Raw genomic sequence first — 25272 nt, forward strand, 5'->3', positions numbered from 1 at the left:
AAAGCATTAATAAAAAGTAAAATCCTCTATTAACAATCAATTTTTTTATGATAAAAAACTTGTTTGTTTGTTTGTTTTGACTACCTTTTTTTCTACCAAGAATGCTAGTATCATAAACACTGATTTGAAAGCAATATCACTTTTTAAGCAATGCATGTAAGAATTTGCATAAAAAGTCAGTGTCACCAAATGCTTACTGCAGACGTGAAAAGAACCAAGTTACTACACCAAACTAAAAGGGAACATTTAAATTCAGAGTTTCAATTTATTTAAAGTCCACAGTCATTCAAAGATATAAAACAGCATATATTTTCTCCTTGCAAGATCAGTACACTGTCAAGCAGACAGTTTATGAGAATATTTTAAATTTATCACCTAAGGGTTTTTGCTTACACATATCAAATTCCCATAACTGACAATAAGAGGATTGTACAACCATCAGTGAGGAGAATTAACATTTAGATCTTGGGAGTAAAAGAGTTAATTATCCACTTGCACAAATCCCATAATACACCTCTTTTACCCCCGGATATTTTGCATAATCATTGTTTACAATTTCTCCTGGGACATGAAGATGTCCCAAGAGAAATCAAATAATGTCTATGCAAACATTTTTTTTTGGTGGGGGGAGGGGGGCAGTAACAGAGGTGTATTATGGGAGTTGTGCAAATGGAGAATGATTGAACACACTTCCATCCAGTTAAAAATGAAGCACTTATGCGGAACCATTTCCGCAAGTCTGAGATTTGTATAGATAGTAGAAAAGCCGCTCTCAGAATTAAAACACCATACTAATCCAGGAAACATAGTGATAAGCCTAACTGGACGTTTACATAATCATAGCACGAAGAAACGAACAATGATGTTGGCATCCCACCAAAGCTGCTTCAATTTTGAACAAAGTTCGCGCTTTTTACGTTAGGGTATTTGCTTTCTATCGTACCCTCGTGAACCTTAAAAGGCAAAACTCACCGACAAGCCGGCTGTCATGACAGCGGTTTGGGATATTATCTTGTCTGCAAATAATTTCGGTATACGGTGACCAACAAATTGTTTACTTTCACTTAAGCTTAACTTTCTCTTTTATTTGCCAAATAACACACACCTCCTGCTGCCTCGCACATGCTCAAATTATATGCATAAAGCCACCAAAACCGTTTCGAAAGCATTAATCATCATTTTGGTTGTTTACTCTGCTCCGAACAGCCAAAAAATCTTGAACCCTATTTTAATGCACAAATTAAACTTGCCTGCCAGCACTTTAATTCGAGATCTTTCGAATAACCGAGTGGAGCTTTGCTGTTCCATCCATTGATCTTCTTCAGGGCCACGATAGTCGGTTAAAACTTCGCCCATTGTCCCCATAGATTGAATAAACGCCTAAAAATAAGCACATTGTGAGTCGTAACAAACCCTCTTCTAGAATTCATATAACAAGAGAGGAGGGTCGATATTTATAAACTTTGACAAGTATTCAGCAATACAGCTTAACAATTTTGCATCAAACGCAAAGATTATGTGAGCTAAAAATCACGCTGTAGCAAATGTCAACTAATTTTCAACTTTAGAAAGACACTGTGATGGTCACTTCTTCATTTGTGGCCTTCATGGATGTGTTGCCTTTGCTAACGGCGACCTTAACTTGTGACAAGAGTAAGCGCTCGAAATCCTGGATTATCCGTCGCAGCAAGTTAGTACTAAGGCCGATTCTACATTGTAGTGTTCTGTAATCAAGTTTTACGTCAAATAAGATACCTTTGGAAGAAGTACAAGAGATACACTCCGTTCCCAGTTAAAAAGACGCCTTTACATTTCAAATAACGTGTTATGAAGAGAATAACAAACTACATTCGGAGAAGAAATGGCAAATCAACACCGAGCTGCATTCCACGAGACTCTTCCACCTTCCCCGCCCTGAAGCACCCAACGTTAGCCAATGAAGAGACGTCTACTAATCGCCCCAGCCAATCATTGAGCATTTTATAGCGCACAAGTCACGGGAACGTTTGTTACTTTGGCCTTGCGAATGATATATTTGAAAAAAAAGAGTTGTTCATCATTTTCCAGCATTAGGACAGTAATAATGAAGCTGTAGGGAGGATTTTTTTTCAAACAATCGCTTAAAGACATTAACAATTTTTGCGGTCCAATAGTTTAGAAACAAAACACTGTGACCTTTTCAACTCTGTGGTCAGAAAAGAAAGATCAAGAGATGAAACCTTTAAGATTCTAATTTCGGCGACACAGCGCCCAACTTAATGGCTTCATAATGCAAGGAATTGAGAGAAAATAAATGAATTTGGTGACAAACAATACAAATGATGTCCATTTATGGATAGAGTATTTCCCTTTTTAGCATACTATGCAGATCAGATGAGCTGTAGAGGAGAGTGAATGTCGTTGCAAATCTGTTAGATCTGACACAGTCTTCTTGCCATTCTCGACGTTGTAAAGAAATACATGAAAAATGCTGAGGTCTTTAAATGCTCTAAATTTGATTACCGAATGGCTTATGATGAAACATTGAACAAATATCAAATAAGACAAGTAACTTGGGTTAGTGAACTCACTGTCACGGTGACCTTGCAGAGATTTATTTGATCAAAGTTTTCAAAACCGTGTTTACTAGCAGCGTCAGATATTTGACTGGTTTCTGACATAACAGACCACTGGTGAATGGGAAAGCAAGAACGGTGAATTCGACAACAGCACCTTTGGTTAACACCGCTGTATATGCAACGAATTTTTTAGGTTGTTCAAGAATTTCTTCAAATTGTCTTTGCTTAAGTTCGAGTAACAATCCTTTGGCTAGCTATATGGCATTTCTTTCGCTCCCTAACGCATGCAATCCTTGATATGTTTACAAAATTTATCATTGCTTTTCTCTTCTAGCCAAAACATGACATCTACATAAAACATGGTAATTTTGAAACAAACAAGGTGATTCCTCACTGGCTAGGTTAACAATTATATAGCAACCCTTCTAAAAGGACGCGAAAGTTTATTTAGATAACTTAATATATTGCAAAGGAAGTATACAGGATTGTAAAAGACTAGGAAGATTTAAAAATAACTAAGAGAAACAAATCGCTTGCCTTTTTACGAAAATAAATACTTGTCTCCATCGACCGCTGTGCTCGTCATTGGAACATTACGATTGGCGTGTCAAACTGGAAGCACAGTCAATTTATTGAAACCAAACAAAATGCTCGTTCGAAGGTTATTTATTAATTATTCAACCGTGCGCTGAATGTAATCTAGAACATATTTTCGCTGGTTGCGTGCTAGATGCTACAAACAGTGAGGTGAGGGGAAAACCCTGAAAAAGAGGTCCCGTCTGTGTAATCTGAGCGCAACCGAGTTGTCAATTTCAGTCAATTTACAACCGAGAAATATGCAAACAGCGCTTTGCGATGAATGGGCGGAATGTATGCACGTAAAAATTTGCATCGGTTTCTGCTTGAATTAATATCAATATAAATAGTTCTGGTCTAGAAGCTGCTTCACAAAATATAGGATTAACAAATGCTGTCAGTATTGACTATGGTCGCCTCAAGCTAGCCGAGTCCTAGATCCCAGTTTGCTTACAACAGCGTGTGCAGTCAAGCAAACAGCAACTGAATGTATATTTCTTGGAAAATTAGCTTTACGAAATCGACTTAACTTTACCTGTGGGGCAAGGTAAAATGAAGGATCTTCTTTTTCCACCGTTTTCTCTACAAGCTTTCGAATATTGCAAATCTCTCACATCACAAATTCCCGCTTTCTTATTTCGGTTCTCTTTTCGGTTCTCATTGAAATCTGCTTGCCTCATACGTGAAGAAGCCATCAATTGCGATCAAGTTATAAGCGAGTTTGGATCTGCTGTGCAAGATTTGAAAAAGGGGAATGAAAGCGGCAATTTTTACGGCATCGAACATAAGCTTAATTAAATAGGCGGATATATAGCTGCGGATTTCTACAATTAAACATGGTTGTACACCACGAGGAAGACGCAAAGTTGTGATAGAAGTGTAATACATTTTCAGATTCGTCTAACTGGGGTTAAATTCGAATTACCAGCCTAAAATAGAGCGATCGGTTGCTCAACTCGAAAAGCGTTGGGGGTTTAAACGACTCCTAAATAGCTTTTACTCGTCACGCACGAATTGACGCTATTGACTTTTCAAACGGTATAACGCAAATAATACTTGATCTGGCGAAGGAAACTTCGGCAAAAAACAATGTAGTGAAAGAGTTGACACTGCAGAATACGTATGTGATCTTGCTATGGCTTCTAGCCAAGGCGATCGTCGAAGAAACAAGTTGCAAACTAACCTTCATAACATCAGCGTCTCGTTCCTCCATCTTTGCAGAAAGTGGTTCGAGTCTATGGCGGCTGACTTCTAACAGATCTGTGCTCGCTGAATCAAGTGGATGTTTCACTTCCACAGCCATGGTTTAAGTTACTCGACGAAATGTTCGATTTGATGTAAATTTCACGAAAAACCTGCGGGCTATGAGACGCGACGATCGAATCTTTGATCAATTGCAAAGCAAAGTGAGACGCTCTAAAACCGGGCCGGACTCAGCTCATTTGATATTCAATATCCTGCCTTCATTGCGTCGCTGTTTATTATTCTCCACGAACCAATCAGACGGTCACGTCTTATGTTTGGTCAGTCGCCTAGAACATTCAATGCTGAGGCATGCTCTTCCAATCAAAGGGAAAAGTTCGAAAGAAAAATTTGTCCTTCTAATAAAACAATTGCCAGTGGAATTGCTATTAAAAAAAGGCATTCTAAAAATGAAAAATTTTAAAACGTTATTTTCACACCCTTAAACAAACAACTGCAAGTGGAAAAAATGTAGTCAATTAATGTCTATTTTTCATACTTTATTTCTTTGCCTTTTCTTTTTATTTATTTTCAAAATTACTTTGTCCTCTTCTTGAAAGCAAAGATAGTATTTTCCTAAACAAAAACCCCAGGTTATCTATCTGATGACATCCTGTTTAATTAAGGGAGCATTCACAAAAACTTGTTGGGGAGGACTGATATGAAATTGGGGGTCCTCCAAAAAATTAGAGGTAAAAAGGGAGTGTTTGAAAAACAGAGACTGTCTCAAGGGGGGAACCTTAAATAATGAAAACAAAAATTATTGCCTTAGCCAATGTAAACACAATTTAACAAAACATAATATCAAGAGAGTAAAGTGGGGTTGACAGGCCTACACGACTCCCTTACATTTGTATGTGGTCTGCTTTCCTTTTCCTTTGTCATAACTTTGCTCTCTCAAGTACACATTTGAATGGATGCCTCTTTCAGGCGCTTTGCCCCTGGGCCCAGGATATTTTTGTTTTTGAGCACCTGTTAGGTTGTGCCATGTATCAGTGAGACAGCTGGCTTTCTGAAGGCTTTGTTTGCCTTGTCTTCTTTTTGCATTTCTTAGCAAATTGTTATGCTCTTTAGGGTGTTTTTCTGTTTTTGCCTTAATTTGTTTTGCTTGTTCTTCTGACTACTGAAATTTTTTATATAGTAGAGAATTTCTCGTCAGTCCCTCCCTCCCACCCAACAAGTTTTTGTGAACGCTCCCCAAAAGGAGTCCGTAAAGTTCATTTATTACTAATATGGGAATTTGCTTTCATGCCATGAGAAAACTCTCATTTCCAGGTCTTCTGAACTTGTGCAAAAAACAATGATTTTTGTAAATGCTTTGTTTACAGTGGAAATGCACTGTAAACTGCTATCAAGCTGCTGTAGTTCACAGGCACCCCACTTTTAATTATCTGAAAGAAACATGATTAAGGCAGGAGGCAACCAGTTGGCTATTTACAAAGTGTGGTAGAGTTGAATCCGGGACAACTGGAAACAAATCCAAAATAAAGGTTAGAACAGGATTCCAACCGCATGCAAACCCAATACCCTCACCACTGGACCACCATTGCTTCCCTTTCCCCATAGAGGGCTGCAAGAGGCACGGTGAGAATGGCATCAGAACCCAGGATTATTTATGGTCTCATTTATCCATTTAGGAACAAGATAATCTTGGGTTGAAAGACTTGAAATGTGGCAGCTCTCCAAGAAGGATGCAGGGGTGGGTAAGAAGATAGCGAGTATGGAATCTGAGAAACCAGTGGGAATTTTGCAGGATCACCATTTTCACCTCCATTCTCATGGGCTATCCTATTCTTTTAACAAGCAGAGCCATCCCAAACCCCTTTGCGGATCTCAACTCACACTCATTTGTTAATATATTTTTTGCTAAAAAATCATCAAAGAAATTTCCAAAAGAAACTAATTTTGATTGCAGACATTCATCAGACTGGAATTATTTATAAACATGTTAAAATTCAGCCTCGGCAAAGGCTGATTACCAGCAAGTGACAGTTTTCATTATTCCACCATCTCCTATGGCTATGGTTGCGAGAATGCACTATTCCACTAATTTTCAGTCCAAATAGCAGAACACTTTATCCTATAGGGGTGTACCACGCACTGGTGGCTCAGTTGGTTGAGCATCGAGCTGCCATGCGGGAGGTCGCGAGTTCAACTCCGGCCGGACCAACACTCAGGGTCTTAAAATAACTCAGGAGAAAGTGCTGCCTTTGTAATTACATCCGCAAATGGTTAAGACTTTCAAGTCTTCTTGGATATATATAAGGACTATAAACCGTAGACCCCGTCTCACAACCCTTCAATGTTCACAACCCAGTGGGGCATAAAAGAACCCACACACTATTCGTAAAGAGTAGGACATGGAGCTCCCGGTGTTGTGGTCAGGCCTCATTTCATTCATTCATGTGCTGGATGAGATCGCTAATGGACTGATAGCGGCTGCCAGGCACCTGTATATGCTGATGTCCGATCTCACTCATAGATCACTTGCTTATAAACCACATTTGAATATGCCAATAGAAAATGTGCTAAATAAATTCATCACCATTACCATAGTTCAGCAACCTGTTTCCCTTGGAATAGCCCTTTTCACGGTTAGTTTTTCTCATTTGCATTAGAATTTAATCTGACGTGGATGCGAGGCAATTTCCGGTTAAAACTACAAAATAGCCTGAAATCGCCTCACATACGTGCTAGATTATATTGTAATGCAAATGAGGAAAACTAACCACGAAAAGGGCTATTAGTTATTTAGCCAAGGAAACAATAACTTGAAAGGGAATACTGCTCCAAAGCCTGGATTTCACAGTGTGGGTTTTTTTAGCAAGGACGACTCAACTTTGTTGTCCTCTTTCTAAATGTATCAAATGTGCACCACAAAAAAAGAAATCAATCAGCCTACAGTAACTTACATATCAAAATGCTTTACACTGATTATTCATTCAAGTTTCAATTAATGTGTTTTACCTTGCAAAGTGACATAAGTAAAATCGGCTGGCATTAGACAGAGTAAAATACTAAGTATGGCCGGTTTAGGGGTGAAAGGGTTAATTATTGGACCATAGTTTTTGAGTGAGTGATTAATCCATTGACTCCTGAGGGTTCCCCATTGACGAGTACAATACTCTGGCATTAGACTGTCTGAGAGTAAAATACTATGTATGGTCAGTTTAGGCCAGTTTAGGGGTAAAAGGGTTTTAATATCAATAAAACTGAATGCAGAAAAGATTAGTCAATAATAAATCATAACTACCTTGGTATAGTAGTGAAGGCATGTCTGAACACTAAAACCAGTACATCTCTTCACTTGAGTAATGCTTGTTTAGCCCTAGAAGTTGTCAGGAGTTCTTCTTAAGCTTCAATGGATTAGGATACTGTGGGTTCTCAATAACACCTTTTCCAAACTTGAACTCTAGAAATTCCCTCACATGGTTTGGAGCAAAAGCTTTTACTCCAATAAAATCAATTATTTCAAGAGGTTTCAAATAATGAGCAGGAAATTCCCTGTCTTGTTTGTGGCTTTCAAACCAAGTTCTCTTTGTCATGATACCATCTCTTTCATAAAAAGGAAATATATCCACATGCAAGTGATTATGCTCACTGTACTGAATTCTGAAAAATTCTCCCTCAGTAGCTTTTTCCCAAGTATACCCTTCTTCATCCACATACTTTTTCCCAGCTTTTGACTGTTTTTCTGCTTCAACCAGGTACGAACATTTTTTGATTTCATGCTGATAAATTCCAATGTCGACGTCATAATCCCAAGGAATAATATCACCATAACGAGCAGCACCTAATAGACTGCCTCCCTCTAACCAATATTGCACACCATCCCTGTTTAAAATGTTAAAAAGATAACGAGCTGTTTCTCGCAAATTTTGGAGACAACAAGGAGGAGTCCATCTTGACATGTACAGGTAGTCAGGCATGTCATCATGAACAGTGCCAAAACACCGTCCTGTGTTTTTACCACAGCCATACCAGTTTACCTTTCCCATTGGGAAGGAAACTTTTTTGATGCCCAGTTGATTGTACATGGATATCTTTCGTGTTTTTACATTGTTTTCATACTTCCACAAAGTGTGAGCATCCGTAAATAGTCTGAAGCCTTGTGAAAAAGACATCTTATGGAGGCCTTGTTTTAATATGGTGCAAAGATGCTTGAATGAATAAACTCTCAGGAAAAGGACGCAAGTAAGCTGCGCTAAGGCTGTGAAGAAATGCAGCTTTTACCCAAATTACTTGATTTGGGCTTACAGTATCACATGTTCTGTCGTAGCTATGTGCTTCTTCTTCAGACACTGCATACTCCAGAGTCCAGCGTTTGATGTCAAAAGTTAGTTTGTTGCATTCATTTGCTTTGTTTGTTTTAACGGGTGCTGCAACAACTTTTAGTTGAGGTTTTTTAGTTGCCATTGATTTTAACTCAGCAAGCATCACAACAGTGAACTGGCACACTTGCAGTATCAAATCGGACACTATCTGGCACAAACATGACGTATGGTGTTGTAATATAATTTTCTGGCCTTCCAGATGACTGCCTTTGGTCTGGAGAGACAGCTTGTATGACCCAACTGAACTTTTCCGCGAGGTAAATCCAGTGGCGGATAAGGTCTCTTTTGCGAAACAACTACAATGTGGATATTTGGAAACTTATCTAAGATAGAGCGGATTGTCTGGCCAATGTCATTCTCGAACTCCTCAAATTCAAGGAAAACTATCGTTACTTCGCTTTCAAATTGCTTGCTGGAATCCACAGCAGAACTATTTGACTTTCCAAAGCCAATTTTCTTCTTGATTGTTACAAAGTGGCTTTGTTGTAACCATTCTCCATTAATATTGTGCACATGAGAAACGTAGAACAATATTAAACAGTTGCGAATTAAAGCACACACCAAAACAATTTGACACTTCGTAATCGACATGAATCGCAACTTCTGAAACTTGTGTTGCCGAGTTTCTGCAAAATGTCAAACATCTGTTCATCGCGTCCCTTGCGAATACGAACACTTGAAGTCCACTATCGACGAATACTGTATAAATATTGACTTCATTAATTCATCCGAAAGCAAAACAATATACTGTATGGATTTGTTCTGCCTGATCTTGCCAAAGAGAAGAATGACAATAAATTCAAGGCGTCATCGTGACTCTTAAGGACTGGGTAACAGTCTGACTTCATACTTTCAATCGGCCAATCAAAAAGCAGGGAGGTGATTTCAAATTTTCAGCTGAAATGTGAAACGGTGTTATTGGAACACATCCGTTCGAACCCACAGTCCGACTTTTTGCTTGCTGAAAAGCAAAATCAAGAACGATTTCGGAAGTTCATTGGCGAAACATATGGTGGATAAATCTGTTAAAATGGAGGTAACTTTCGAGGTCAATAAACTTGATGAAATGAAACGAACAGAGCTTCAAAAGCTGTGCAAGGCTGTTGGAATCAAAGCAAACTTGAAGGTACAGTGTGCATTTCTTTTTCGCATGAACAATAATTGATCATACGTCTACAAGGTTTTTTCTTCTCAAAATATCCTGAGAAGTTTGGAGTGTACTCTGGTTGTTTTATCTGCAAGTGCCAAGATTGTGGAAATACATTTTACTTTATTAATCTTTGCTAACAGTGAAAACGTCTCTAACTATTATTTTTATTTTAGAATGCACAACTCGCACAAGCACTCAGGGAATATGCTGCTAAATTTCCTAGTAAGAATAAAAGGTAAAGTACTATTCCCTTTATAATTATATTCTTGAATAATCTGCAAATGATTTAGCCCATCACTGCAATGATTTTTATAAGCTGATCACATTGACAGACACATTGACAATCATTTTGCAACCTGCAGGTAATGAGACTCCTTATGTTATTTTATGAGAGCATGTAGGTTTTATGGCATTGTGTTGGGGACAATATTAATCAAAAGGCGTTAAATACTAGTTATCATGATCAATGCAAATTTTACAGTTGTAATAGTGGATACATTTTGTTTCAATGTTTCCAGGTCTTCTTGTACCAAGATACAGCAGTTGCAGGAAACCTCTGTTGAGTTAACAGAGACCACGAAAACAAATGAGCTACAAAAAGCCGATGACAATGAGAGCTACAAACAACAACTTTTAAATCACCTTGACAAGAAAGTTGAAGAAAAAAGTAAGTGACACAAAATAAATTTGAGTTTGTGACAGTTCCATTCAACCATTTATTTGTGTAATATTTAAGAGGTTGTAGCTGCTTGTTCATTTGTGAAATTGCTGCAAGCCTGTTCCAAGCCCTCAGTTGGGGACAACCGAAAAAATGGTTCTGATCGAGGCAGAAAAAGCAAGCGTGAGAAGGATACTGGGGCTATTGAGGGTTTTTTTCTTGCACTCGCCTTTTCCTCAATCCGAGCTACTCCCATCCCCAGGGTTCGGAACAAGCTAAATTTGCTGCATTTCCCTACACCTGCACCCTACCTCAAGAAGACAAATACAGGTAATAAGTTGCAGAAATCAAATCAAAGTACAAGATACAAGCTTTTTTGAATACTGTAGGTGTTTAAAGAACCATCATTGTTCAGCTGCCTAAATACAGGAAGTTGATCGGCATGAGCCTCCTTAGATGTATTTTCCTGAATGCTGAGAAACAAAAAAAGGAATACATATATCTGAATTTAAGAAATAACAAATGGGATATTTGTGATAGTGAAATACAACTGTATTTTTTTATTTGTGGTTGCTTTACAGTGCCTGTGGAGTGTAAAATTCCTAGATTTGTCCAGTTTGCAAATGATCTTAAGACTTCAAACAATGCCAAGAATAAAACTCCAGGTAAGTAGTTAATGACAGTAAACTAGAAAAAGGTCAGGGCTGTCCTGATGATGAAAAAACACAATAGCTACACTAAAAATTTCCTCATTTCCTTGGATATTCATATCATTCACACAGCCCTGGACTCCACACTGAGAAGTGCTGGTGATGGTTTGTAATATTTATTTTGTGAGTTCATCATTTCTTAAAATCCTTGTCAAATTTTAGCAATTGGCTGATGCAGCAATCCAGAGGGCTTACGGTAATTATAATTTATTATTATATAAACACCAATGAAATACCAAGTGAGCTTTCACGTGAAAACATGATATCTTCACACGTGAAGATAACATGTTATTTTCACATGTGAAAAGATCATTGTTGCTATGGTTACATATTAAAATCACTCCTTTCGGTGCCTTTCTTGAAATGATTTAGTATTTCATTTGTGTCTATATAATTTCTCTTTGAGAGTTGAAAAATATTTCACTCGTTCGTTGTGCTCACTCGTCAAAGAGAAATTTCGTATCTCCGCACAGCTACATAATATCCTTTATTTTAGGATTAAGCAAGCCCTTGTTGCTCAATAGGCTTGTCTTTACTGACAAAAAAAAGCAAAATTGTTGCGCTATTCTTTGCATAACTAATTAATAAAAATGCCAGTTGCCTTACAATGTATTTCTGTCAAATGCTATGATTGGTCAATTTAGTGGGCTATATTCTACAGTTTGAACTATGTGATTTCATATTACATTTCATTTTTTCCAGGTGCTAAATGGAGTGAAATCCACAACTCTGAATTTGAAAAGTAAGTAAGCCCTTTTTTCATCATTGTAATGTGACAGGATAATACTTCTCCTTGTAAGTGAGCGTCATATTTTAAATATTAATATTAATGAGAAATCAAATATGTGATTTTAGAATGGATTCTATAGATGTTTATTTGGAGAAAAAGAGGAAAAGTAGGGAATTTTTCAACCAGTCTGCTAAAAGAGCAAAGGTAAAAACATTTCCATAAACTTTGTTATACATGTAAAGAATACTTGTTTACATGTGGTCTGCCTTTCTGAGCACAAAATTGCAAAGTTTTTCCAATAGCACTGTAAGTACTCATTTGTCTTTATATGCAAAATTTGTGATTAATGGCACCACTTATAATGTCATTTCAAGGTGAACCTTGCTTTCTTTCAGTATATTGGAGTCAGTCGAAAAAGTGAGGACAAGTCAACAGAGGTTTCTTTGTTTAAACCAACTTCTACAACTCTCGATACATCTGCCACATTTGTGTTTGGATCTCCATCAGCTAAACCTCTCTTCCAACCAGAAAAGAAGGAAGCGAAAGTTTCCACAGCAACATCTGCCACTGCAAAAGGCAAAAAGCTTAGATCTCCAAAGGTCGTTAAGCCTGTTGTCACTGCAATTTTTCAAACTAGAACTCCACATTCTCGCAGAACAATCAGTGTGACCAGTGCTGCTGAAAACAAACCCAAGACACCAGCAAATGCTGCTCGCAAATCAATGACAGTTACACCTTTCAGGTAAAAGTTAAGTTAATAATTAACTTTGTTAAAAAACTGCACTGCAGATATCAGATTTCCAGCATTTTCATTGGCTCGGCAAACAAAGACTGTCAGTTCATATACCTGCTGTACCCAGTATGGTCAAGGAATGTATCAGCAATAAAGCAAAGATAAAAACAGCTCTGAGAAAAAAATGGCCGACAAAAGCCGTTTTGGACCGGAATTGTCCGAAGCAGAAAACGATGCTTCAGTGGAAGAGTTGTCATCCTGGAGTTTTACTAAAACAATTATAATATTCTATATAGGCTTACTGGATGTAAAATGATTATTACCAATTTGGTACATTATCTATCATTTCATATCCAACACGCCCTCATAGAATAATTGTTAATTAAATATACAATATAATAGCCTTGTTTAACAAAAGGGTAATATTGGTTGTATTAGTATTAATATTGCTTGTATTGGGCTTTTACGAAAATAACATACCCATGAAGCCGTCTTTCTTTTCCTTTACAGATTTTCACCAGCTGTCAATGTCCCAACAGCCCCAACACCAACACCCAGAAAAAAGTTTGATCTCAAAGCAAGTTTGGCAAAACCACTTCCCTATAAGCCTCACACTGGTAAACTGAAACCTATTTCTACCTACAAAGAGGAATGTCGACCAACAATCAGTGAGTCAAAGCTGAAAGGTCGTAAAACTGACATTAAAAGTGCAAGGGTCACAACAAGGTAATGGGGGCATTTTGGTGAGGTTAATACATAATTTTACTGATGTGTACTTTCTAGTTACATACATGTAGTTTCATGTGGATAGTTTGATCTAAAGTTTGAGAGTTGTTCAAAGCGCCAAGTCTGGTCCAGCAAATTTGAGTTATACATGTATCAAAAATACTTTTACAGTTTGACTAGCCTATCAATAGAGCCCTATTATTCTACATTCTGGCAGCTTGCCACTTGCTTGCTGGATCAAGGTAAGGAAGGGTGAATTTGCAGGCAACACAGTATACAGCAGGATATCTAGGGGTTCTGCACAATGAGACGTGGCCTGTGCATTTTGTTACGCTTTTGGCAAGGAGCTTGTATCTGACATTTTGATGCCACCCAACACATACTGTATCCCCGCAAAAAAAGTCTAGTCTATCCAACTCTATTCCTACACTGTCTTTGTATTAGAACCTAAATATGCCATAATAGAAAGCACTGAAAAACAAATAAACAATAAATATTATTTTGAATCAAGTATTTTAGAAAACTGATCCACGATAGTCATTTCTTAAGCTTTCGAGTCCACCACTGCTCCATTCTCTAGCATGACAGATAACTTCTGTTAATTAATAGGCTTTTCAAATGATGGCATCATTTTAATACCAAGTGGTGATGATTTGTTGAAATGTCTTGTTACAATAATTATATTAAAATACTTTATTTAAAATTTGCCTTACAATATGAGTTATGAGCAACTGAATGAATTCTGATCTTAGCAGAAAATTATGCCATGCAAATGGTTTTGAACCACCCTGGCACTTTGCCACAGTAATGACCACTCCATTTTAATTTACAAATTAAATTTATTTTAAGGGAGGAGCGCCGTTTGAAAGAAAACCGTTCAAGGGAAAGCCGAAGAGCAAATGCCATAAACAGACACAGAGGAGTTGTTTGTTAATTGTAATAGCAAACCTCTGACTTCTTTAAACATAATTGCCATCAGAGGTACCTTGTATTGTAAAGTTTAACCCAAATATATTAGTGTTTTTTTATAGAAGTTCATTGTTGTACAAGGTGCATAACTGTTGTAAATAGGTTTTTCTCTCGGTGAACATGTTCTAGCCAGGTTATCATTGATAGCAACATCTAAACGTATTTTTTAAACAAGAACTTTCCATTGCCATTTCATGTTCTCTTGGCTAACATGTGTTATTTAAAAGAACCACTTCAAAATGAGCCTCTTATCAAAAACAGGCAGTTTATAAAATATGCCTGACAATGACTTAGCAGACTTTACGAAAATGGTAGTTTCTCTTTTTATTCTGATTGTTGCTATCATTAACGGGTATTGTTTTATTGTATGGTATGATATTTATATTTTCAAGCTTTGCTTTTTATTTTTTTTCTTTTAGCTAACATTTATAAATCATTGTAATGTACAGTGGAAAAAGTGTTTTTGCATGTACTTACAAGACAATCATGTAAACACTAGGATACCTGTAGTAGTTTTCCAGCAAGTTCAAATCAGAAAAAGAAAGTTAACATGATATCAAAAAGGTGGTTTCTAAAGGATTGTTCTTAGTTTAGAGTAAAGAAAGGTTACATCATGATCAAGTCACTGCAGGCAAGATCAGGGTGTCAAGATTTTTTCTCCTATTATTACAAGAGTCCCTCATTTATCAAGGAAAGCTCACTATTTCCCCTACATTTAGTTCATGGTTGGTGAAACATGCAATTCTGATGCCTGAATGTAATTGAACCACTTACTTGTAATTTCCTGCCAGATGTGAGTTGCATCAGTTTTCACCTAAATTTTGTATCCAGAAGATTTATAATAACAAGCCAGGTCCTTTGAGAACAGTGTATCTAAGGGTGGTATTTAATTACATGAGACCACGATGAACTCAGACCTGTATGAATTTGTATTGGCCTCCATACATTATTTTGTTTTATATTGCATTTACATGAGAACGGCCTGACAATCAACTCAGACCGGTCTGACTATGTCACAGTTGCTGGACCTAGACGAGAAACTCTCATACCAGTCCTTGTGTGTACCCGTCTCCTGTAAATGACAACAAATCTCAGACCGGGTCCAGAAATTTCAAGCCTGTATGCTTTTGGGTCAGTGATATATTTAGTAGACAAAAGAGACCATTTCGTCCCGGTTTCATATAAAGCTGCAAAAACTTCATATCAGTCTGAGTTTGTTCCAGTCTCATGTAAATACTCCCTTGGGAGCTGTTTCGGTTTGGACACATGTGGGATAATATTCCTTTTTTCTTCTTATCCTTAGATAAATTTCCTATTTCTTTTCCCATTTATTTTGCCCTTTACCCTGTCTGACACCATGCAAGAGGCTTTTATTGGTTGTTAGTTGCTCAGGGGTACTGGAAACAGAGTCGAGGGTTTGAGGTCCAGCTCTGTCGCATTGGTTTCCTTGGACAAGAAGCTTTGATCACACAGTCTCTCCGCCAAGGTTACCAGCAACATGCTGTGGTATAGGCCTCCTCTGCAGGCATCTCTGTGATAATCTCTCTAGAGAAAGAAAAAATGGAAGGACGGTGAAGTAGAAAAGAGAAGAGAGATGTCAACTCCCACTCATTTTTCCCCCTTCCCTCCCCCTCCCTCCATTTTTCCTCACCAGTCCTTTTTCCTTTTCTTTGGAGTTGCCTGCAAAGGAGGCTGTGGTACTGCTGGAGGCAACCTTAGGATGTACAGGAGTAGCAATGCTTTTGTAATTGAAATATAGGTTCCGGCTAGCGCTGTGTGAGCCCCTGCAGTTCATATGGAACTTTCCTTACCTACCTGGTCAAAATGGTCATGACGACACAATGCATTTATTTAAATTATGGTGAACAAAATTTAAGTATATCAACACCTAACGAAAACGATAAACACTTCAGCATGAACAATCACGGGATATTTCCTGGTGCATTTAGACTACAATCATAATGAAGAAAAGGTGAGATTTGCTGCTTGAAAGACAACAATTAACCTCACCACACCCTAGAAGTCATGTACCTGGAGAACCCTCTTTTTTCCAGTTTCTAGTGAAATATGATCCTGTTGTACAACAAATTGTGCCATAACACCTTGCACTTGATGAAGGCTTGGCATCCTAATTTGATTTGAGATTCTCAACTTTTGAAAAAATGGATTACAAGAGAGTAATGCCATTTTCATGCAGCTTAGTTTAACATACAAGAAATTTCTTGAAGTGTACTGCAAAGGAGCATGGACCAATGTCTGAAAAAGCTAGATTTTTGGAAGAAGAAAAAGCTGAAGTGGGCACCCATTCAAGAGAACTACTGCCACTGTGATGTTGTCGTGGCTTCCTGCTAGTAAGGCTCCCTCCACCAGCCTTTCACTTAAAGCTTTTGCCAGTTCCATAGCCTTTTCTTTTCTCAAAAGCTCTGATCCTTGTGACCTTGACACTGATAAGCTGGTTGTCGTGCAGTGCTTTGTGTCATCCAAATCGGAGTCAGTTTCTTCTACGCTCTGAACACAAGTTTGACTGTACTGTTTATCTCTGTGGTTATCTTCCAATAACTTTTGGTCTCTTTGAAAAATTTGCCTATTATTGGAGTTATAATTTATGGCCACTTCCTTGTCCCGTCTTGGAATGTCATTCCATTTTGGGACAGGCAATCCAACATCCTGTGCAGAGGCCCTTTCTTGCATTCTTCTTACAATTGCTTTAACATCGATGTCGGGTATTATATCCTCCAAGAGAAGAATAACCTCGTCTTCGCTGAAAACCTCCCATACACCATTTGAAGCAAGTATGAGAAACTGGTCAGATTCCTCTAAGGTGAGAGAATTGACAACAGGAGTCCTGATGACGCTGGACTTTAGATTTGCGTCTCCATGATTCCCCAGACCACGCGTACTTTTCACAACACCGTTCACTAAAGCTGTTTTATCGCTCTTGCAAATATCCCCCTTCGCTCGACGTACACGACGTCTTTCCTTCTTATCCGTGGGGCTATGATTGTTGGACAGACGTTCAATGGACCCGTCCCCCCGACACAACACCGCTCTGATGTTCCCCGCGTTTGCTACGTACAAATTATTCCCCCACAGCAAGCAAGTAAGGGCAGAACATCCGCTCCAACGATTCCTCGATTGTTCCTCTATGCCGTAAAGTAATATTCTGTCCATTTCCGCGAATGTGTCGTTGAAAGCATCGCGTACTTTCGAGTCCAAGTTCTCTCGTTTCATGTTAGCATGGTAAATTCCTTCGACTTTGCGCTCGAGAATTTCCCCGAGATAGCGCGCACATTTATCTGCAGCCATGCTCCCATAATACCCGTCGTAAACTGCAAAAAAACCGCTCTGTGGGTCGTTGCAGAAACAGTCCTTAAACGCGTATCGATCCTCCATGGCGGTTTTCCAGCGTTCATTCGCATGTTGACAAACACCAAAAGCAAGAGCACAATTCAAAGCTGTTCCCTGCCCCAGTAAATTCGGATAAATGTGAAAATCTTCGTCCACATTTCGTAGAGTAGTGTTTGTACCTTCGATGTCCGTTTTCAGCAACTCGTAAGCGTTATTAAGTTTATGCAGTTTCTTCATCGAAACGGGATGTTCGGAATTCGCTGCTTCATTCAATCGACGCATTATCGCTCTCCGACGTTTCAACAAATGTTTTAGACTGACTGGTTTGCGTTCCATGGTGTATCGGAACATTTCCAGGGCATTATGAAATTCCTGGTGTTCTTTCAAATGTCGTACCTTGATTTCTTCCTCACATTTCATGCAGACTATGGTAAGTTCTGGTTTTACAGCGATTGGGTGAATCGATGGCAAGTGCAAATGCGATTCTTCTTCAACCAAATCTTTCTCTCTCGAAGTAAATTCTTCGCCTTCCCAGTAATTATTCATCATTACATTTGTTTTACGCAGACAGAAATCACTCTATCTTAACGCAACACCTGCACGGCGCAAAAAGAGAATGTTGTGTTTAACTGTGTCGATAATTAATTTACTATTGCACCATTACGTTACCATAGTAATCGTTGAGTGGTGCCAATCAAATCCTTCTTCTTGCGGTAAAATTTTGCGATCATTGTAGCGATCAACGTTTTGTAATTTTTTTCGGCTAGGAGAACGTTTACTGATATGACATATGATCTTTCATATAATCACTATCACGAATCATCCTGTACATATCCTGTAAATACAGTTACCAAAAAAAATAGTCAACATGGAATCACTACTTGCACAAATCCCATAATGCACCTTTTTAACCCCCACCCCCCCCCCCCCAAAAAAATTTCATGATCATTGTTTACAATTTCTCCAAGAGAAATCGAAAACAGTGCCTATCATGAGATTTGTGCAAGTAGAGAATATTAATGAGGAACTTTTCAGCGGTGTGCAAATAGAGTGAAGAAAAGTTTTTGTTTTTTTTTGTTTGTTTTCACAGAGATAGTTACCCATCGGTTTTACAGAATGGTGTAATAACTAATAAGCTGTCAAAAGGGCAGGGATATCATTAAATACAAGGCATTTTAATATTACAGAGGGGTATTCATCACAACATGCAGATCAGGCCAGGGCAGATCCAGGATTTTTCTTAGGAGGGGGTGCACCACTAAGGAATGGAATAGCTGACTGCTGACTTTTTATTTTTTGCAGAATACCAGTGTTATTAGAAAGCCTCAGGTCATCTCAGGGGGGGGGGGAAGTGCACATCCCCTGCACCCTCCCCCTAGATCCACCCCTGCAGATTATACCAGGTTCATTACAGAGTGGACAGCTGCAGAATCATTCCCAAAACTTTTATTGTCATGATATTGTACACAGGCTCTCCATCTCTGTGCTTCAAATGGTGCACAGTCAACAGCTGGGGAAATGGAGGTCCAATTCGCCAGCTGTTGACTGTGCTACATTCAACACATGGAGAGCCTGTGTGCAGGCTATCCACAACTTGTCAACCCACTCTTTCAAGTAACCAGCACAAGAAACCCAAAATATGTAAGGAATCGTTTATGATAATTTTTATTGATAGAGCAGTTTTCAATTGAGTGTCGTAAAACCAAAACCAAAGTAATTACTTTGGCCAATCAAAAAGGTCGGAGACAATCCAGTAAACCAATCAAAACTCGAGGTAAATACACGTAGCCAACACAAAGCACGGGAAAATATGCACGCGCGAGCCACGATTGGTTTTGGTTTCACTTCTGATTGGTTGATAAAATGGCGCGAGAACTTTGAACCAATCACTGAGTGAAGTAATCATAAACCAAAGTACTTCACTAATTACTTTCGACACTCAATTGAAAACCACTCTAAAAGCGTTATATAAACCAATAAATTGTTAATAAATAAATAATCTAACCCTTATGAAATTGCTCCATGACAGACGGGCTTCATGTCAGTGGTCCCTTTCCACAAACATTTCAATTGGTAGTAAATTAATGATGTGATTTATTTTTATCATGCAATCTCTTCACAAAAATGACAGTTCCCACAATTTCACATAGTAGAACCAAGTTTGCATCATCCTTTTAAAATGGCCAAATTCACAAAGCCCACTTCTCATGTAAACAGTGCTTTGAATCCCATCCCTAAGCAGGGGATACTAGTTGAAAGTTTCATTCATGTTATAGGTCTTGAAGAAGAGATTTCCTCTAAAAATTGACAATTAGCAGGAATAACACTGTGACAGTATCTTCATCAGCCAAAGATGCCATGCCTTTTTATGGGTCAATAAATGACTAACTGGGTCTTCTTTAACAAAAAGTCTTTATAACACCAAATCTTAACTAAGTCCATCAGACTGCTACTAGCTTCCAGTTCAATTTGAAAGACAACATGTGACCAGCTTCACCACATTCATGCCTGACCACGCACTTAGCATTCATGCTGCACGAACAAACTCATTGGACAGGATCCTCAATCACTCAACTGTTAGGTCACAGAACAGCCTTCCCAATGATGTTGTTGACAGTATCTCCCATAGCTACTCTGAACTTCAATGAACAAGCTGATAAGTTACTTTTATCTTGGCACTACTCCATATAGTTAAGATTTACCTTCAGTTTTGCCAACCTTTTATTTTATTTTGAGAAGCAGTAACCATATATTGGCCCATGTGGGATACTACTAATTTCCTGACGGGCTATTGTTGACATTTGCATTATTATAAAAAAGTAACTCCCCAAACTAAATGATTTTCCCAGCCTAAGTATTAATAAACAATGAAATTCTTCAAAATTCCTTTTTTGTTTTTCTTTAATGCTCTAGCAATATTTCTTGTTTATAAAATAATCACAATATTTTCACAGGTGAAAACATTTCTTTGGATTCCTAGCCAGATAATGGTGTTTCTATCCCTTTTTCTTCATTTCATCATAGAAAGTGAAGGACAAAAAGAATGCAAACACTGTTTTCTGATTCACATACCATTTTCACACCATCCGGTCTCTCTGCCCCACTCCTCACCTACATTCCTTTCACAGAGTTGCCAACCTAAGGAGATCTAAAATCTGGAGATTTTTTCCAGCCAGTCTCCCCTCCCCTCCCCCCTTGATCAACCTACCCACTCCCCCTCTCCTCCTCTTCCCCCCCCCCTTAAATGCACCCACCCATCCCCCAGCAGCTCCTTCAGAATACAAGAATATTCTGCCGCCATTGTGAATTTGCGGGAAAACAGGGTACTTATGTCAAGAATTTTTATTGATTAATCGGAGATTCAATCAAACAATTGGTTATATGGCTATGATAGCTAAGGGAAGTCATTTTGTTTAGTTCTATTAACGTGTGTTTGAAACTCAGAGATGAAGAAGGGCATTAAGAAACAATGAAATGAGTTTGAAAATATCGATTTTTTTTAAAACTTGGGGATGCAATTTGAGTCTAGAATGGAGAAATGTCTGTAAAAGGTTCAGAGTCATTTTTATCCGGGAGATTTAATGACCCGTAAGGGAAACCGAGAGATTTGTTTCGTATCCGGGAGAGTTGGCACTTATGCTTTTAAAGCATACAGGTTTACCAAGAAAGTAAAACATAGCTGGGGAATTGACTATTGTAGGACTTTGTGTCAACTATAACTGTTCCTGAACACCTCTCGTACACAGTGCACATGAATTATCAGACTTTTTTTGGTCACGGTATTTCTTTATAAATATTACAATGTTGCAAAGCAGGACCAAGATAGCACCACCAATACTGAGTCCAGATGGAACAACACCAAGAAAAATGAGCTGGAGGAAGAATGCAACAGCAATTCCTACAGTACGGATTAATGCCACAACCGCAGCCTTCTCCAACGTCAAGGCTTTGTTGGTTAGCAACTGGGCAAAATACCCAATAAACCCTGTAGTAATAACGTAGACAATGTCATGAGTTCCACAATCTGGGTATTTTAGTCCTCCAAAAATAGCTGATGTACAAAGGCTAACAACTGCTCCAACGGCTGCAAAGTAGAATACCACAACTCTTGCATTCACTTCCTGGGCCAACTTTCGGACCAGAATCAAAGACAAAGCGCTAAGAACTGCAGAGAGAACTGCCATAAGAGCTGGAAACCAGACATGCTCACTCCCAGCACTTTCACCAAAGGAACCAAACAAGAATGTCGGTCTGGCAATTAAGACCACTCCAATTAAACTAAGTAAAGTTGCAACGATGTCAAACTTGGTTATTGATTCCTTTAGGAAAATGCGGCCAAATATAGCTGTGTAAATTGGGTTGGTGTAAAATATAACTCTTGCATCAGCCATATTCATGTGTTTGACGGCATAAACAATAAGTGACATTGAAGTCACGCCAACAACACCGCGCAAAATTAAAAAGCCTGATTTTTTCCAGGAATAAATTAACTTATCCTTGAAGAAAATCAATGCCGGTAACGAGAAAACTAATTGCAACGACAATCGTATGAACACAATCTCAAAGCTTGGTACACTTGTCGCCAGTTTAACCATCAAAGCGCTTACGGAAAGCATTGAGGCCGCCAGCATGGCAAGTATGATTCCAAGAAACGAATTTATAATCTTTGACGACGCCAGCGCAAAAATCCGTGATTGCGGTTGGTGATAATCTGTTGCAACCTCGTTTGTTGCTTCTTGGGCGTCCTGATTTGAACGGTGTAGAACTTGGGTACGATTTCTCTCTGAATCATTATAAGTAAATAAATTCTCCGGACTGGACTCATTTTCTCTTGCAAAACTATCACCGGTGTCTTGTTTGGGAACTACTTCGTTGAGGAGTATGTCGTTTTGAAGCAGGCTGTCGTCTTGTCCATGCCCTCGCTTTCGAATTCTTCCCTTAAAAGACGAAAAGGGTCTAGAGGCCATTTGCAATAGATGTTGGAATAGCTCTGGGAAAATTTTTGAGTAAATTGTAACCAGATCACAATGCCCAGTCATGGATTACATCACACGCAATTTCGTGTGCAATTGCGTCACGTTAAAATTGCGTGATGCGCCCGAAATGGGACCGCGCAGTTCCCCACGTTCCAACGTTCCCCAACGAATTTATGCCTCTTTCCAATATTTAGCCTCAAACGCAGTTGCTCTCAAGGAATTTTGTTCGTATATCGCCAAGTAGATGTCACTTACAGTGCAACGCGCCTTACCGTGGCCACCCAACAAACTCTCACATTTGACAAGTCTACTCACCGGGAAAGACCTCATGCATATACCGGTCACGCCAAAACTGCAGACCGTGCAGACCAGGGGTAAAATATGGCGTTACCCTCACTATTATTGAGAGCTAACCGTAAACAGGCTAACCTGAATGTTATTTATGCCTAATTAGGCTAACCGAATGTTATTTAGGCCTAATTCAGGCTAACCGAATTTTCATTTTACGGTCTGCATAGTCTGCAGTCTGCGTTTTTCAGTGTCCCTGCAGACACCCACCAAGAGTCCCCAAGTACGTAAGACACGCTAAATTATTCAGTTTCCCACAATTCAGTCATCCATATACATTTACGTTTATCTATATCTATTTACCTCCATTTATAAAAATTATTATCGTCTGTATTAATATACATTCACTCCTGGTCATTTACCATCATTTACCTCCAACAATATTCGCTAACCCTCGTATACCTTCATCTCCTTTCAGTCACTTTCATTTACCGCCATTTACCTTCATTCATGTTCATTTACCTTTATATACCTTCATCAACCTTCATTCACATTCATTTACCTTAATATACCTTCAATTTCATTCACGTTCATTTACCTTCAGCTACATTCATTTACTTTCATCTACCTTCAATCATGTTCATTTACCTTATTCCTGATACCTTCATTCACTTCCATCTACATTCAATCACGTTCAGTTACCTTCAATAGGGAGCTTAAGCACGCGCGTTTTTGAGCGGACGGCAACCGGAAGAGAACATTTTACGTGCAGGGGGAGTGGTGTCTCCCAGATTTTTACACGAATCATTTCTAATAGAGAAACGATATTTAGCAGTGTAAATGTGGCTGTGTGAAGACAAGTTATGAAAGGGGGAAAAGATCTCACTTCCGGTTGCCGTCCGCGTCTCAAAAATGCGCGTGCTTAAGCTCCCTAATTACCGCTACCTTCACTGTGATCTTCCTTCAATCACGTTCATTTACCGTCATTTTCCTTCATGATTTCACGTTCATTTACCTTAATATAATAATACCTTCATCTACATTCATTCACGTTAATTTGCATTCACTACCTTCATTCACATTTATTTACCTTCATCTACCTTCACTGACATTCATTTAACTTCAGCTATACAGCTGGCTATACATTCATTTACCTTCATTTTCCTTCATTCGCCTTCATTTAACTTCATCTACCTTGATTCGCCTTCATTCGGCTCCATTTACCTTCATGCACGTTTATCTACTTTCCTCTACCATTATTTACCTTCATCTACCTTCATTCATGGTCATCAGCCGGCATTCACATTCATCTACCCTCATTTACATTCATTTGCCTTAGTTAATATACCGTTATTCACGTTCATCTACCTTCATTCACGTTTATTTACCTTCATCTACCTCCATCTACCTTCATCGGCCTTTATCTATACCTTCATCGACCTTCATTCACTCGTTCATCTACCTTCATCTCGTAGCCTTTTTCCGCCTTCATGTACCATCATCTATCGTCATCTTCCTTCATTCACATTCATCTATCTTCAGTTTCCTTCATATACCTTCATCTGCCTTTCATTCACGTTCATTTACCTTCATCTACCTTCACTTACCTTCGTGTGCCTTCATTCACGTTCATGTACCTTTATTAACATTCGATTCATTTACCATAATATACCTTCATTCACGTTCATTTACCTTCTGCTACCCACATTTCTTTCATCCGCATTCATTTATCGTCATTTACCTTTATTCACCTTCACTAACGTCTATTTACCTTTAGCCACCTACATCTACCTTCATCCGCGTTCATCTACCTTCATCTACCTTCATTCACCTTAATATACCTTCAGTCACGTTCATTGACCTTCATTTACCTTCATCCGCCTTTATTCACGTTCATTTACCTTCAACTACCGTCAGTTATCTTCATATACTTTCATTCACGTTCATATACCTTAGCTTACCTTCATAAAATTCATTTACCTTAATATACCCTTATTCACGTTCATTTAAGGTCAGCTACCAACATCTTCCTTCATCCGCGTTCAATTATCTTCATTTACCTTTATTCACGTTCATTTACCGTCATATACCTTCACTAACGTCCATTTACTTTCAACTACCTACATCTACCTTCATCCTCGTTCATTTACCTTCATCTACCTTTATTCACGTTCATTTACGTTATAATATACCTTCAGCTACCTCCATCCACTAAGGTGTCAAGTGACAAATGACACTCCGAGAAAATAGGAAAATAGGAAAGACAGCGGTCAA

The 25272-nt window shown here is 38.5% G+C and overlaps 4 protein-coding genes and 1 pseudogene across 5 annotated transcripts in view; 1 reads left to right on the forward strand and 4 right to left on the reverse strand.

Annotated features, from left to right (window-relative positions):
- The window catches only part of LOC138049688 (spectrin beta chain, non-erythrocytic 1-like), a 44442-nt gene extending 39869 nt beyond the window's left edge, over positions 1–4573 (reverse strand). The window contains exons 1-2 of one of the 2 annotated variants that reach the window (XM_068896090.1): positions 4318–4573; positions 1251–1380 (exon numbers count right to left, since the gene is read on the reverse strand). In XM_068896090.1, the coding sequence (XP_068752191.1) occupies positions 1251–1380; positions 4318–4437 (250 nt within the window). In that variant the 5' untranslated portion in view covers positions 4438–4573. Of the gene's footprint in view, positions 1–1250; positions 1381–1755; positions 1919–4317 lie in introns of those variants that run through there. The other variant, XM_068896091.1, reaches the window with a different exon arrangement.
- Positions 4574–7215: 2642 nt separating this feature from the next.
- LOC138049702 (ribitol 5-phosphate transferase FKRP-like) lies at positions 7216–9489 on the reverse strand (annotated as a pseudogene).
- Positions 9490–9581: 92 nt separating this feature from the next.
- LOC138049705 (nucleolar and spindle-associated protein 1-like) lies at positions 9582–14949 on the forward strand. The gene is made up of 9 exons (XM_068896109.1): positions 9582–9836; positions 10034–10095; positions 10379–10527; positions 11100–11183; positions 11931–11970; positions 12084–12162; positions 12354–12700; positions 13202–13417; positions 14267–14949. The coding sequence occupies exons 1-9, from the start codon at positions 9720–9722 to the stop codon at positions 14349–14351; spliced, it is 1179 nt and encodes a 392-aa protein (XP_068752210.1). The 5' UTR covers positions 9582–9719; the 3' UTR covers positions 14352–14949.
- Positions 14950–16193: 1244 nt separating this feature from the next.
- Positions 16194–18385, reverse strand: LOC138049701 (protein phosphatase 2C-like domain-containing protein 1). The gene has a single exon (XM_068896106.1). The coding sequence runs from the start codon at positions 18281–18283 to the stop codon at positions 16652–16654; it is 1632 nt and encodes a 543-aa protein (XP_068752207.1). The 5' UTR covers positions 18284–18385; the 3' UTR covers positions 16194–16651.
- A 2673-nt stretch (positions 18386–21058) lies between these two features.
- Positions 21059–22992, reverse strand: LOC138049704 (solute carrier family 35 member G1-like). Its single transcript, XM_068896108.1, has one exon. The coding sequence runs from the start codon at positions 22771–22773 to the stop codon at positions 21448–21450; it is 1326 nt and encodes a 441-aa protein (XP_068752209.1). The 5' UTR covers positions 22774–22992; the 3' UTR covers positions 21059–21447.
- Positions 22993–25272: the final 2280 nt, after the last annotated feature.

This window comes from Montipora capricornis, chromosome 5 (genome assembly GCF_036669925.1).
Source record: "Montipora capricornis isolate CH-2021 chromosome 5, ASM3666992v2, whole genome shotgun sequence".
NCBI lineage: Eukaryota > Metazoa > Cnidaria > Anthozoa > Scleractinia > Acroporidae > Montipora > Montipora capricornis.

What these genes read in the sequence shown, in the direction of transcription:
- LOC138049705 (XM_068896109.1), top strand. Translation starts at nt 9,720, where the DNA reads ATGGTGGATAAATCTGTTAAAATGGAGGTAACTTTCGAGGTCAATAAA. An exon ending in TTTCCTAGTAAGAATAAAAG is followed by an intron (nt 10,096 to 10,378) that starts GTAAAGTACTAT and finishes CAATGTTTCCAG; the next exon opens with GTCTTCTTGTACCAAGATAC. An exon ending in TGCCAAGAATAAAACTCCAG is followed by an intron (nt 11,184 to 11,930) that starts GTAAGTAGTTAA and finishes CATTTTTTCCAG; the next exon opens with GTGCTAAATGGAGTGAAATC.
- LOC138049701 (XM_068896106.1), bottom strand. Translation starts at nt 18,283, where the DNA reads ATGATGAATAATTACTGGGAAGGCGAAGAATTTACTTCGAGAGAGAAA.
- LOC138049704 (XM_068896108.1), bottom strand. Translation starts at nt 22,773, where the DNA reads ATGACTGGGCATTGTGATCTGGTTACAATTTACTCAAAAATTTTCCCA.